Below are 15,487 nucleotides of genomic sequence, written 5' to 3'. Positions count from 1 at the left end.
TCCTTACCTTTTTGTCCTTAAGGGTGGCACTCTACCACTTGAGCTATAGCTCCACTTTTGTTCTGTTCTGTTTTGGTGGTTAATTGAAGATAAGAGTCTCCAGGCTGGCTTTGAGACTCTATCCTCAGATCTCAGCCTCCTGAGTACCTAGGATTAAAGATGTGAGCCACTGTTTCTCAGCAGTATTCTTACACTTTTTCATATATGAAATGACTGGAATGGAGCTACATATATTGTATTTTAGGAAGTCAACTTTGCTACAAGTGTGATCCACTCTCAAAGAAGAAATGAGGGGCTGGGAATATGGCCTAGAGGTAGAGTACTTGCCTCATATACATGAAGACCTGGGTTCAATTCCATATATATGGAAAAAGCCAGAAGTGGCTCTGTGGCTCAAGTGGCAGAGTGCTAGTAGCCTTGAGCAAAAAGAAGCCAGGAACAGTGCTCAGGCCCTGAGTCCAACCTCCATGACTAGCAAAAAAAAAAAAAAAAAAAAAAAGGTTTCCAAAGAAGAAATGAGTGGATGCTATGGGAATGAATGAAATGAGAGAGGGAGCTAGTAGGGAGAGTAGATCTAGATGAAGCATGGGAGGGAGGGCCAATGGCTATGGGATCCTAGCCATCAAAGAACACAAGCTTTAGGGAAGATAGATGGTTCGTAATTTCAAAATATTTAACAGAGGCCTGGTGTTGGTCACTCATACCTGTTGTCCTAGTTACTTAGGAAGCTGTGATCTGAGGATCATGGTTCAAAGTCAGACTGTGCAGGAAAGTCCATGAAGCTCTTATCTCCAATTAACCACCAAAAAGCTGGAAGTGGAGCTGTGTTTCAAGTATTAGAGTGCTAGCCTTGAGCAGAAAAAACTCAGGGACAGTGCCCAGGCCCTGAATTCAAGTCATATTACTGGCATGCGCATGCATCCCCTGCCCCCAATACAGATAAATTCCACAGAGGTAATCCCTTGGCTTTCAAGGGATAGAACCTAATATGGAGCCTTCTGGAAAAAGGGCCTTCTATTCAGAGGAACTTTATACCAGATGCGGGGCAGGAGTCAGTTAAAAAGAGCATTTTTAGCTGTGCTGTTATCCCAGGCTGCTGCTGAATGATGGGTGATCCCTGGTGGTGTAGCATGTATGGACATTCATTCAGGAGTCTCCGTGCCAAGGTGACCCCAGGGTTCATTTCTTTCCTCACAGAATGCTGTTTCCAAGTATGGCTCTCAATTCCAAGGCAACTCCCAACATGATGCCCTGGAATTCCTGCTCTGGCTTCTGGATCGTGTCCATGAGGACTTGGAGGGCTCGTCCCGTGGCCTGGGGACGGAGAAGGTTGGTCACACTCAGAGCAACACATTGTATTGCTTTTTTTCTTCTTTGGATATTTCCTTAACTCCTGGATTCCTGTATCCGCTTGCTACAGGGTACACAGTGCTATTTCTCCACTTCCTTCTTTTAGCTTTTGTTTGTTTTAGGCAAGGCATTTCCTCTTCCTGTATTTCTCCTCTTTCCTAATCCCTAATGGTGACAAGGGTTTTGTTTTGGCTCATAATTTGAAAAAAGTCTTTCTTACTTCCTCCTTTTATCTTCCATGGATTAGCCTGGCCCAGCATCTGAGGCCATGAGGGCCAATTTCTTATTATTTTTAGACAGTCCTTATCTAACTCTACCATTGCTTTCTTAGTGACCATGTCCCCTCCCCCAGCCACAATTCTGAACTATTTTACCCAAGATGTAGGATGTCTTTTACATGCGTGTACTAGCATTTCCTTTTCCCTTTTTTCTTTGTAATGACATTTGGGACAATACATTGAACAAGATATAAATAAGCTGGAATGGCAAGCATTTCTGGTTTTCATGTAATCCCAGACCTTCAGGATGAGAAAACCATTAGTCTTTGTAATTACCATAGTTAATCCATAAATCCTATGTTCTTTGTCAACTTTGCTATATAAAGACTCATAGTGACTTATGCTTGAATGTTATCACTACATCTGCTTAAGGATGTAAAAATGAATGAAGTTGTGTCTTTGGGTGTGTGTTTACTGGTACATACAGAAATGAAAACAAAAAGCCAATGGTTAAACCTAACTAAACCTGGAAGGACCGTTTTCAGGTTAGGGTGGTTTCTCTGGGTTGTGGGTTGTAGTTGAATTTTCTATTGATCGTATTCAGGCCTTTTTAGTTGCAAGTGACAGAAATTTCACTGATCCAACTCAAGGAAAGGGCGTTAGTTGGCTTTCATAATCTGTTGAGGCAGTGGCTGAAGCAGCTTCAGACAGGGTGGGATACAGTGACTGATGACGTGGCTGCGTCTTTAACCCTTATCTCTGGTGTAATTCTCACCCTGACTCTGCCCACATGGCAGCAAGAAGTTCCTTCTGCAATTTTCATCTGGCTTTTAGAGCCTTGAACTCCAGAAACGGTCCAGGGAAAAGCCTGATTATCCTAGCTTGGATTGTGTGTCTTTTTTTTTTTTTTGGTTGGTCATGGAGCTGGAACTCAGGGCCTAGGTGCTGTCTTTGAGCTCTTCCACTAAAGGCTAGTGCTGCACTACTTTGAGCCACAGCACCACTTCCCATTTTTTCTAAGCAGATAAATGTGTGTTTTTTTATGTTGTATCTTCTGTAAGTTTAAGTGAACACATTTTGAACATTGGAAATGTGTGTGTGTGTGTGTGTGTGTGTACACACATACCTTTTTTTTTTAAAGGCAGTCTCACAGGCCAGGCTTAGAACTTGCTTTATAGCCCAGGAACTTGCCATATGGAGCAGGCTAACCTTAAACACATGGTCCTCTCATCACCTTGCATATGCTAGGATTACAGATATATGCCACAATGTCTGGTACTATCTACATGTATACATATATCCATGGATATGTACAAATACATACATACACATAGTGTTTACTGAATTTTCTAGGCCAAGTATCTACTTTTGTGCTTTCCATCACTTATTTCACTATCTGACACATAACAGACACTCAAGTTTTTGAGTTGTATATTTGTCATACTTTAGCATTAATTAGGAAAACTTACATTCTAGAATTAATGGAGGTGTAAGTTCAACAAATTGCCAGAGGTTACTCTCCTTCTCCTTGGGAGAAAATGGATGGAACTTGGATTCTCCTGTTTAAAATCCAATGTGCTGGACCCCATTTTGGTGTCTTGTGTGTTCTGAGTTCTTCCTCTTCATGCTAATTAGGAAAGGCCTCGAATCTCTTTCCTTGCCTCCCCTCTCCTTCTACACCAGCAACAACTTCTTCCTGGAAAGTAACTGGAATAGACAGCTGTGGTTGTCAGCTTCCTGTTCCTGCCACAAAATACTTGGGATAAGCAACTCCAAAAGGGAAAGTGTATTTTGGCTCACATTTTTAGAGGTTTCAGTGTGTGTGTGTGTGTGTGTGTGTGTGTGTGTGTGTGCGAGCGCGCGCGTGCCCTCCCTCCCATCGATGCCTAAGTTTGAACTCAGGGCCTTTTACTTGTTAGGTAGGTGCTCTACTGCTGAGCCATATATCCAGTCTTTCTTTTTGAGATAGGGACTCACTTCACTCCAGTATGAGCCTGGACTTTGATCCTCCTATTTTTTGCTTCCCATTGAGGCTCGAGTGACAAGTTCATTTTCCTAGCTAGTCTGTCTTATATGACTGGGCTGAACTTGAACCATGATCTTTTCAATCTCAGGCTAAGTTGCTAGGATTCCCTCCCTCCTTTCCTCCCTCTCTCCCCCTCCTTCCTTTCCTTTCCCATTCCTTTCCTTTCCTTTCCTTTCCTTTCCTTTCCTTTCCTTTCCTTTCCTTTCCTTTCCTTTCCTTTCCTTTCCTTTCCTTTCCTTTCCTTTCCTTTCCTTTCCTTTCCTTTCCTTTCCTTTCCTTTCCTTTCCTTTCCTTTCCTTTCCTTCCCTTCCCTTCCCTTCCCTTCCCTTCCCTTTCCCTCCCCTCCCCTCCCCTCCCCTCCCCTCCCCTCCCCTCCCCTCCCCTCCCCTCCCCTCCCCTCCCCTCCCTTCCCCTCCCCTCCCTTCCCCTTTCTGTCCTCTCTCCCTATCTCCCTCTCTCCTTCCCTTCCTCTCTTACTTTCTGTAGTGATGAGAGTCAAACCCAGTGCTTCATACATGATGTAGGTGAGTGTTCTATCACTGAGCTCCATTCCTACCCTCTCTTCATCCAATTTATACAGCTACAATATTCTCCATAGTGCAGCCAGATTTTTTTTCACAAAGGAAATAAGATTATGCCATTCCTGCTTATATTGTTCCAGTATCAGCTTCTTTTCAGTGCTGAGGACTGAACTTAGGGCCTTGCACTTGCTTTGCACTAAGTGAAACCCCCAACCTCTCTAGTTGTTTCTTATTGCACACAGAACAAAATCTAGACTTGGGGCTGAGAATGTGGCCTAGTGGTAGAGTGCTTGCCTAGCATGCATGAAGCCCTGGGTTTGATTTCTCAGTACCACAACAGGAAAAGCCGAAAGTAGCACTGTGGCTCAAGGGCTATCCTTGAGCAAAAGAAGCTCAGAGACAGTGCTCAGGTCCCGAGCTCAAGCCCCAGGACTGAAAAACAAACACACAAGCAAATGCAGACTCTTATGTAGCTAACAAAGGCCAACCTGACTGGGCCTGGCAACCAGTCAGCCCAATTCCACACTCCTCACCCTTCTTGCTCACCAAACCAGCTGCTCTTGGTGCCTTAGTTGGGCCAAGGGTTTAAGAATAGGGCACCCCACAGGCTGAACCAGGAATTATCTGTTGGCAAGAGAGGAGCTTACCCAGCCCTTACCTTACTTGGACCTGATAAAACCAGAAAACATTTTCTGTCCTGGGGTCAGGACAAAGCCTGTGGTAGAATTTGGTCTCAGGAAACGGAATTGGCTCTGGAGGCCTGGCTGTGTGTATATGCAGGTGGAGCGCAGAGCTCCTCGTATCACCCCTTTCCAAGAAGGAGAGCCACTGCTCTCGGGGTTGCTCTGAAAGGTTTTTCTTTTTGAAGTTATTTCTGTTTTGAGGACAGAGGAAAACCATAGAGCTAGATTTATTTGTAACTCAGAGAGAAAACTTTTCCATTACTTTAACAGTCCTCGAATGTTTTCATCCTGCAAAAAGGTATATTTTTACGACCCTGTTAAACACCAACACATAAAGCAATCTTCTTGGCAGTTCCTTTTCCAGAAAGTGCCACTTTTCAGAAGAAAGATAGGGATGAGGCTGGGGCGAAGACCAGCAAACTAACATTCATGAAGCACCTACTTTGTGCTGGGCAGGAGGCACACATTTTCTCTTCCATGTGGAAGGGATGCAATGTTTATTTGTTTGTTTTTTGCTGGTCTTGGGGGCACTTGAACTCAGGGCTTGGGTGCTATCCCTGAGCTTTTGTGCTCAAGGCTAGTGTTCTACCACTTGAGCCACAGCTCCACTTCCAGCTTTTGGGTAATTAATTGAAAATAGTTTCATGGACTTTCCTGCCTAGACATCAGAGCTCTATTTCCTGAGTAGCTAGGATTATAGATGTGAGCCATTAGTGCCTCACATACTCTTTCTGGGTGGTTCTGGCACAAAGAATGCCAGAAGGAAGCATTTATTTCAAGGTCAAAGCTCCACAGAAACTCACAAGGGGAAGCTGTGGGCCCGCAGGGAGGCAGCTGAGCCACCAGAGGTAATGTGGCTGGGATCTCATCTGCTTCTTGTCCTTGCTCTCTTTGCAGGTGCTTCCTGAGGGCCGCAGAGCCTCTGAGAGCCTCCTGTCCCCACCTGCTCAGCTTTCTCTAGGTCCAAGCTTCGTGCAGAGTCATTTCCAGGCCCAGTACAGGTGAGGGGATGGGCCTGGCATGTGGCTCCCAAGGATTCACCCAGCTTGCTGCTGCTCCTCTGCCTTTCCTCAATGTGCTGCTTCTGACGACAAAGCAACAAGGCCTAGAGTACCTCCTGTCTCCTATCATAAACCCAGTCATCCATTCTGGTTGGCTCTGACTTGTAATGTTTCTCCTTTGCTTTCTTCTCGGCTTTGGAATCTTCTGCCTCCTCCTCACCCCTCCACCAGCCCCCCACGAAGGTGGGGGTAATGGAAGGCAATCCTATAGAGCAAGAATGTGGGAGTCTGGATCCCCAAAGAATGACTACTTTGAGGTTAGAGGTGTCCCGTGTGGCCAGGCAGCTCAGTGGAACAAGTCATTCTGAGTTTCAGAGTTCCTACAGTGTGAGGATCCGAAAATAAAAATAAATACATGGTCTTTGGGGACCTTCCTTCTTTCTTTTCTTTCATTCTGGTACTAGATTGAACTCAGGGCCTCATGCTTGCTAGGCAAGTTGCTCTACCATTTTGAGGCACTTTTGCTTTTTTTGTTATTGTTCAGAGTTATCTCTTCTACACTAGCCTTAGACTGTAATTTTCCCACCTTTCCCAAGTAGCTGGGACTATAGACATGCACCACCATGTCCAGCTTGCCTTTGAGCTAGGGTCTTGCTCACTTTTTTTGAGCCTTGAATTATGGGCTTTCTGTCTACCTTCTGAGTTGTTGCTGCTATGTGGAAGTACTCACACAAAGCAGAATAGTTTCAAGAATTACATTGTTTAGTGTTCAGTGAAAGTATTTAAAACCATGAGAGGGGAAAGAAGAGAACATTTCTTTCCTGGGCTTCTTGGAGGAAGTGTGCTTTTGCACGGGTTCTGGAGGATGAATAGGATCCAGTGGGTGGGACTATATTGAACCAGAACAAATCAGAAGCTTCAAGGTGAGGTTTCAGTGGAAAGGGCCCAGGAAGGGACTACAGAGGGTAAAGCAGGATGCAGTCTGGTTCATCAATATAAAGTGAGGACTCTGGTTATTATGGGGGATGGAGGAAAGCAGCGAGGAAACAGGTGTTGTCCCAGGAGGGGATGATGGTGGCTGGAACCTTGGCGATGGAGGGAAGTGGACTCTGGAGTTGCTAGTGGACTTAGAGGGGATGAGATAGAAGAGTTGAGAGAAAGATGAGAACTTAGGCTGATCCCAAGGTGTTATTTTTGAGGGGGAGGGGGTCAGTTGTGGGGCTTGAACTCAGAGCCTGGGTTCTGTCCCTGAGCTCTTTTGCTCAAGGCTAGAGCACTACCACTTTGAGCCACAGTGCCACTTCTGGTTTTTGAGTGTTTAATTGGAGATAAGAGTCTCAAGTGGACTTTTCTTCCCTGGAAGGCTTTGAACCATGATCCTCACATCTCAGCTTCCTGACTAGCTAGGAATACAGGCCTGTGTCACTGGCACCTGGTTGATCCCAAGATTTTAATGAAAGTATTGTTGATTAACCACATGTGGCGGCAAGTGCCTATAATCCCAGCTCCTCAAGAAGAAGAGATCTGGGAAGTTCACAGCCAACCTGGGAAAGCCCATCTCAATCAATACCCAAGTGTGGTGGTGCATGTCTATGGTCCTGGCAAGAAGACCTTCCTAAGTAGGAAGATCTTGGCCTGAGCTGCCTTCCCTGCCCCCATCAGGTAAATAACTAAAGCAAAAAAGGGTTGGGGCAGTAGAGGCCCTGCCTAGAAAGCATAAGGCTTTGAATTCAAAACTCAGTACTAGATTCTCCCACCACTTCAAAAAAAAAAGTTATTGATGATGGGCTTTGGAGGGAAAATTAGAGGTGTTTTCAAGTCCATATTGCAGGTACCTTTGGGTGATCAGGTGAGAAGGGCAAGCCGTGCCCTTGGGGAGATTTCTCTCTTGCTGGAAGCTAAGAGGTGAAGTGTTCATGCTCAGAATGGACTGGAGATAGCTAAAAATACTGCTTTGTGCTGAAAGTCCATGGCAAAGCAAAGGTGTCATTATGATCCCAGGTATTTGAGCTTTCCTGAAGCCTGGGTGGTGGCTGCTCCAAGCTGGCATCCATGGAGTGGTGGTCCCTGCTCCCCCTTTCCCGTTTCCATGCAGGAGGCTCACCGGGGGTGTGATCAGCCTTCCTCATGGAAGTGGGGCTGGATAGGTAATGATGGTGTAACTCACAGGCCCCTGTGCTCTGAGGCTCTCCTTCCTCTGCCTCCTCTTAAGCTTTGCCCCAACTCCCCTACCCTGGGGGCTCCCCAAGATGGGGATTAAGATCAGGGCCTCTCCATGTCAGAGATTTTCTGCAAAAGCAAAAGCTGCCTCTCCACCCTCTGGTGGATCTGTTGATCACATTCATCTTATCCTCATTTTTCAGTCTTTGAGAAACAGAACTGTTTTGAAAGTTTATTTAGAAAATAATAGGTTTTCTTTTTCTTCTCCTCCCACACCCCTCAGTTCTGGGATTTGAACTCAGGGCCACATGTTTGCCATTCTACCAGCCACTTTTGTGGTGGTTACTTATTTATTTATTTTTGGTTGGTTGTGGGGCTTGAAATCAGGACCTGGGTGTTATCCCTGGACTTTTTCACTCAAGGCTAATGCTGTATCACTTTGAGCCACAGAGCCACTTCCAGTTTTCTGTTTGTGAATTGGAGATATGAGTCTCATGGATTTTCATGCCCTGGCTGGTTTTGAACTGCAATCCTCAGATCTTGAACTCCTGAGTAGCTAGGATTATAGATGTGAGCCACCAGTGTTGGGCTTGTGTTAGTTATTTTTAAAATAGGGTCTTACTTTATGCCTATATTGGTCTGGACAGTGATCCTCCTATTGATATTTTCCAGTTTCTAGGATGACAGGCACGTGTCACTATACTCAGCTATTACTTTCCATTCCTTTCTTCCTTCCTTCCTTCCTTCTTTCCTTCCTTTCTCCCTCCCTTCTCTCCCTCCCTCTTCCCTCCTTCCTTCCTCCTTCCCTCCCTCCCTCCTTCCCTCCTTCGTTCCTTCCTTTTCTCTCTGCTGGTCTCCAGGTTTGAACTTAGAGCTTGGGTACTATTCTTGAGCTTCTTTTGCTCAAGGCTAGTGCTCTACCATTTGAGCCACAGCTGTACTTTCTTTTTTTAGTGGTTAATTGGAGGTAAGCGTCTCATGGACTTTCCTGCCTCATTGGGCTTTGGATCATGATCCTCAGATCTCAGCCTTCTAAATGGCTAGGATTACAGACCTGAGCCACTGGTGCCAAGCATGTGGTTCTTTCATAGCCTGGAATGACAAGTGTACTACCTGGACCAGCTATTGGTGGAGATGGAGTCTCTTGAACGTTTATGCCTGGTCTGGGCCTTAGACCACAATACCTGGATCTCCGATTTCCAAGTAGCTAGGATTACAGGCTTGAGCTATGCTGCCTAGTTTTATATTTTAAATATAAAATTAGTACATCAGTTTAGTGGTACTGTGCATGCTTAGTATGTGCAAGGCCCTAGGTTCTATCCCTGGAACTACTAAATAAGTAAAAGGACTAGTTTCTTCTTTATTTTGGTCGTGAGGCTGGAACTCCAGGCCCGGGTGCTGTCCCTGAGCTTTTTTGCTCAAGGCTAATGCTCTGCTACTGTGAGCCACAGCATCACTTCTAGTTTTCTGGTGGTTAATTGGAGATAAGAGTCTCAGGGACTCTGGTGGTTAATTGGAGGTAAGAGTCTCAGGGACTTTCTTGCCCAGTCTGGCTTTGAACTGCAATCTTCAGATCTCAGCCTCCTGAGTTGCTAGGATTACAGATGTGAGCCACCAGTGTCTAGCATAACTTATTCGTTATGGTCTCCTATTCCTATTTTTTTTTTTTTTTGCCAGTTCTGGGCCTTGGACTCAGGGCCTGAGCACTGTCCCTGACTTCTTTTTGCTCAAGGCTAGCACTCTACCACTTGAGCCACAGCGCCACTTCTGGCCATGTTCTATATATGTGGTGCTGGGGAATCGAACCCAGGGCTTCATGTATACGAGGCAAGCACTCTTGCCACTAGGCCATATTCCCAGCCCCCTATTCCTATTTTGACCAAGCATCTTTTGATACGTGACTCTGGTTTGTGGTTAAAATAAAGGTCATATCACTGGACTAGCTCATGAGAAAAAAAAAATGCAATCTGGCTTAGTCTTTGTAGACTGGAAAAATGAAGAAGTCAACAAAAAAATCTTTATCATCTGTTTGCATAAATGTGAAATGGAGATTTGGAAATTTCCCAAAGGCAAAAATGCATCTTTAAAGCCACTTTTATGCCTAGGTAGGTGGTGAGGTAGGTGGTGAGTTAAGGTAGGAGGAATGGAGGGGAAACAGGTTAGCAGAGGAGATCCCCACAAATGCTGCGTCCTGATATACTGCGTTTACCAAAGCATCACCGTGATTCTCCCCAGGGCAAATCTACCAGAGGGCACTTTGAACATAAAGCTCTTGGAGACGGGAGGTAGAACTCAGTGGACGCTGCTTGCCTAGTGGGCATGAGGCCTAAACTCACCATTGTTTTTTTTTTGTCAGTCATAGGGCTTGAAGTCAAGGTCTGGGCTTTATCCTTGAGCTCTTTTGCTTAAGGCTAGTGCTCTACCATTTTGAGTCACAGCACCACTTTCAGTTTTCTGGTGGTTAATTGGAGACAAGAGTCTCACAGACTTTCCTGTCCAGGCTGGCTTTTGAACCCTGATCCTCAGATCTCAGTTTCTCAAGTAGCTAGCGAGGATTATAGGCGTGAGCCACCAGCATCTGGCACCCATGGATCTTCTGATAAATACACCAGCCCCTGGATCCCATGGATCTTCTGATAAATATATTCATTTAGAGAATTTGTATCCCAGAGTTTAGTAGCTGGGAGCAGACCCCTGGGATTCTTTTCTGGTGTTTCTTGTTTTGTCTGCTCAGTAGAAAGTGGAGAAGCAGCCCAGATGTGTGAGGATACGAAGGGATGCTCCAGTGCCTCCACACACAGCAGTGTTCTAACACTCCGAAGGGGCCCACAGGCCATCTTTCCAGTGCAGGGACTCAGCCCTGGTCCTGACGCCTTTTCTACTTTTCTCTCTGCTGCCCAATCCTGGTCAGGCCACCTGGGTTACAGGAAGAACCTGTTACCAAGCTTGGGCGCTTGTCTGAGGAAATGGATGCAGATTTTTGGAACAGTAACGTAATATTCAGAAATCCCTTTTATCTTGGATGAATATGTAATTAAAGAAACACAATCGGAGCACTCATGTAGAACGTACAGTCTGCACTTTCAGAGCTCCTGGGTAAAGCAAGGAATGTTCTGTTGGAGAGAAAGAGTGCAGAGAAACAAGATTTACATCTGCCTAGGAATAGGCTCTGCTGCACTTGTACTGAAGGACATAGGAATGATGAAAAGATGGCCAAGGACTCTTAAGAGACCTGGCCACAAGCTGGGAATGTAGCTTAGTGGTAGAGTACTAGCCTTGAGCAAAAGAAGCTCAGGGACAGAGCCCCAGGTCCTGAGTTCAAGCCACAGGACTGGCAAAAAAAAAAGTCCTGGCCACAAGTTACTTCTCTGAGCTTCAGTCCTCTCTTACAAAATGGGAACAATACTAGCTGTTGATGGACAGATGGGTCCTTATGAACATTTTGCTAGGAACACTTGTATACAAGTGTCAGTTGAACATCTGTTTTTTAAAATTTTGTTATTTATTTATGATTTTGTTTATCTTTGGTGCTGGTCCTGGGGCTTAAACTCAGAGCCTGGGCACTGTCCATGAGCTTTTGTGCTCAAGGCTAGCACTCTACCACTTGAGTCACATTTTCACTTTTGCTTTTTTGGTGGTTAGCTGGAAATTTTAATAAAGTGATCCTCAGATCTCAGCCTCCTGAGAAGTTCAGATTATAGGCAGCGTCCAGCGGAACACCTGTTTTTAATTCTTACCAGAGCATACCAGAGTAGAACTGCGGGGAAGGGAAACACAATGGCAATTCTGTATTTAGAATTCATGTTTGGGGGGAGGGGGGAGGGAACTGTGTGTAATTACATCTTCTCTGCTTTGTCTTCACAGATCTTCCCTGACTTGTCCCCACTGCCTGAAACAGAGCAACACCTTTGATCCCTTCTTGTGTGTGTCTCTTCCCATCCCCTTGCGCCAGACGAGGTACAGGAGTGATGCTAGAGAAAAATCTTTTTTTTTTTGTTCATTGTGCAAATATGGGAATTTGGTTTATTGAAGGAGCAAAGAGATGGAGAGGTAGGCTCAGTGGGAGATCAGTGGGCTGGGCTGTATAAGAAACAGGAAATGTAGCCCACTTCTCTGAGGCCCAGCTTAGCAGTGTCCATCAAGGCAACCAGACAACATCAGTGTCAGAGCATGGAGCAGTAGTGAATTTCCATTGGGTAGTGTCACTGGATTGAGATGCAGGTATTTCTTTATTGTATTCTTACTTCCTTTAGTACCATGTCTCCCACAGTCTCTGGTTGACATCCTCCATATTTAGGATGTAGCAAAAGCCACAGTGTCTTCATAAAGCCTTCCCTGGGCTAATCGAATAAACACCCTCTATCCTCCCCCTGCCTCCTTTTTTGGCAGTACTGAGGGTGTAGTGTACACTCAGGGCCTCGTGGTCTACTACTCAAGCCATGCGTCCAGTCATTTTATGTACTGGTTATTTTTTTTTAGACAAGATATTGCTTTTTGCCTGGACTAGCCTGGACCATGATCCCCCTATTTATACTTCCTGCTGTAAGTGGGAAATCAGGCATGTACTGCCATTTTCAGCTTTTTCTTTTTTTCTCCTGTTTGCTCTGGTTGTCTTCATACCATGATTTTCCTCATCTCTACCTCCCAAGTAGCTGGGGTTACAGATATGACCCTTGGTCTAAGATTCTTAAAGCACAGTTATTAAGATTGTAGACTATAGGGCAGAAATGGCAGTCCACCCTCCCCAAAGAGAGGACTTTGGGGTTGGCAAGGGTGAGAAGTGGAAACAGAGAGTTGCAGAGGAGCGTTTCATTCAAAAATAAAAAAGAGAAGAGAGAAAAATGGGATGGGGGCATAGCTCAAATGGTTGAGCTCCTGCCTAGCAAGTGTGTCACCCTGAGTTCAAACAACAGTACAGCCTTATTTAAAAAAAAAAAATAGCACCAGTAGAATTGGTTTGTACTGGTGGTAAAAGTAGCTTTTCTGTTCTTTTTTTCAAACTTAAAAAAAAGAATTTGTTTTTCAAGCTTTTTTTTTTTTTTTTTTGCTTAGTATTATCTGTTGAACAATTCATCTTGGGAGATGTGCATCGTGGGGTGTGTGTGTGTGTGTGTGTGTGTGTGTGTATGTTGGCAAGGTCTGGCTATGTAGACAGGCTAGCTGGCTGGCTGGGAACTACTAGGCTTCTCCTGCCTCAGCCTCCCTGGTGCTGAGATTTCACCCCAGGTTCCCAGCATGTGGTGATTGTTAAATACCTTTTCAACTCTCTGGAAAAGCAGTTTAGGAAATGCAGACTCTCTACTGCCACCTAGTGGCAATTTACCTAAGGTTCAGGGACCAAGCCAGGAAATAGAGATTAATGATGAACTTCATTGTCAGTGGGGTTGCTGAGCATTCATGTCTTGGGCATCAGTCCTTTAAAGATGTGGCTCTTTCCTGTTTTCCAGGTTCTTGGGTGTTACTTTGGTCTTCCCCTCTAAGAGCCAGCGTTTCCTGCGGGTTGGCTTGGCTGTGCCCATACTTGGCACAGTGGCCACCCTGAGGAAGATGGTGGCCGAGGAAGGAGGCATCTCTACAGATGAGGTATGATAACGGTGTGTCGGGAGAGGGCCCTGGTTGGTTACTGGGTGGCAGAATGCTGACTGGACTGGCTGCTTAAGCTAGTGTGTGCTTCCCAGGTGATTCCAGCCTGACTCTCTGGCTTCTGTTTCATTAATAGTCCCTGGTGTCAGTGGTGACAAAGCCTGGAACTTCTCCCTGCATTACGCATGGTCACCACAGAAGGACACTTTGTCTTCTAAGAAGGCCGTGGTAACGGCCAGAATAATTTCAACAGTAGCCTGCCTCTGTTGTGCTTCACTTGCATTTAGAGCTGATTTAGTGACCATGACTCTGTAATGTAGATGGTATAGCAGTTTTCGCTTTGCCAGTGATAAGAATAAAAGTCCTGGGCGAACTTTGTGACTTGCCCAAGGTCACAGCTAGGAAGTGGTGGAGGCAGGGTTCAAATGCAGTGGTTTGATTTCAGAGCTTGGGGGGCGGGGGTTGCTATTCTGCTTTTGCTACTGAGAAGATCCATCAGTGAACTTGAAGGAACAGTACGTGAAGAGTAAAGAACTGCTGTGGAACAGATGATATGTGACATGAGAACACTAGACATTTAGGGCTGAGTCCTTCCTTCCTTCCTTCCTTCCTTCCTTCCTTCCTTCCTTCCTTCCTTCCTTCCTTCCTTCCTTCTTTCCTTCCATCTGTCTTTCTTTTTTGTGTACATGTGCCCATACTGGGCTTGAATTCAGGCTCTTGTGTTTTTGTTTAGTTTTTTGCTCAAGGCTGGCACTCTATCACTTGAAGCACAGCTCTACTTTCAGCTTTTTCCTGTTAAGGGGAACTAAGAGTCTCACAGACTTTCCTGCCTGGACTGACTTCATACTGCAATCCTCAGATCTCAGCTCCCTGAGTAGCTAGGATTACAGGTGTGAGCCACAAGCACTCAGCTTTGTTTTTGTTTTTTAAGGACTCGTGGTGAAGGATGGAGTCCCTATGTCTGGAGGGTCCCTGGGGACATGGCAGGAAAGGCGACCATGGTGGTGAGCAGCAGGATAGACAGGCTCTGAATGGAGTACTAATTGTGACTTGGTTACACTCTAGCTCTCTGACCTGGGACTATGTACTAGCCCAACCACACGATGGGATCATTGTAATTAAAACATATTTTCAATCTGTTTGTAAAGGTATAATATGCATAAAACAAAAAAAGTGTCTTAAGACTGTGGTTTGTTGATATATATGTAGAACCTCCATGAGATGGTGGCATCTCAGTGGGGTCCTTTCTACCACCACCTGAGCAACCTCTCTGTCCTCTTTCATGGCTTGAGGGTGTTTATGAAGATCTCATAGTAGGGGCCTGAACTCAGGGCCTTGTGCTCTCACTTGGCTTCACTCCCCCACCCCCACCCCAAGCTGGCACTTCACTACTTGAGCAGCACGTCTAGTCCAGTTTCTTTGCTTTTGCTGGTGGAAATGAACCTTGAGAACTTTTCTGCCTGGGTCTTCAGACTCCTGAGTAGCTAGAATTACGGGTGATCACCAGTGTCTACCTCCTATGTGGCCTTTTTGAGTTCAATATTGTTGTGGGTAGTAATCATTGTTGTTCTGTACTCTTATTTCTTCTCCTCCTCTCCTACTACTTATAGAAGTGGCAATAGTATTTTAGTTTTACATAGTCAATGCATATTTATATTTATCAATGTTTACCATTTCCTTTGATTCCTTATTTCTTCTTACAACCTAGATTTTCTTTCTGACCCATTTATTCATGATTTAATTAATTAAATTTAATTTAGATAGGGTTTTGCTCTATAACCCAGGTTGATTTTGAACTCGCAATCTTCTTGCCTGTTTCCTGAGTATTGTAGGCATATGCCATTATACTGGCTTATTTTTTTTAAATTATTACTATTATTTTTTGCCAGTCTTGGGGCTTGGACTCAGGGCCTGGGCACTGTCCCTGAGCTTCTTTTTGCTCACT

General features: G+C 45.1%; 1 protein-coding gene across 3 annotated transcripts in view; it reads left to right on the top strand.

Annotated features, from left to right (window-relative positions):
• Positions 1 to 15,487, top strand: part of Usp43 (ubiquitin specific peptidase 43) — a 48,212-nt gene that overhangs the window by 8,853 nt on the left and 23,872 nt on the right. For 2 of the 3 annotated variants that reach the window (XM_048365854.1, XM_048365853.1), the window contains exons 2-5: positions 1,198 to 1,329; positions 5,696 to 5,799; positions 11,824 to 11,916; positions 13,407 to 13,542. In XM_048365854.1, coding sequence (XP_048221811.1) covers positions 1,198 to 1,329; positions 5,696 to 5,799; positions 11,824 to 11,916; positions 13,407 to 13,542 — 465 coding nt within the window. The remainder of the gene's footprint in view (positions 1 to 1,197; positions 1,330 to 5,695; positions 5,800 to 11,823; positions 11,917 to 13,406; positions 13,543 to 15,487) is intronic. The other variant, XM_048365855.1, reaches the window with a different exon arrangement.

This window comes from Perognathus longimembris, chromosome 17 (genome assembly GCF_023159225.1).
Source record: "Perognathus longimembris pacificus isolate PPM17 chromosome 17, ASM2315922v1, whole genome shotgun sequence".
Classification (NCBI taxonomy): Eukaryota; Metazoa; Chordata; class Mammalia; order Rodentia; family Heteromyidae; genus Perognathus; species Perognathus longimembris.
Note: the sequence above shows the minus strand (reverse complement) of the source record. Positions and strands in the feature narration are given on the sequence as shown.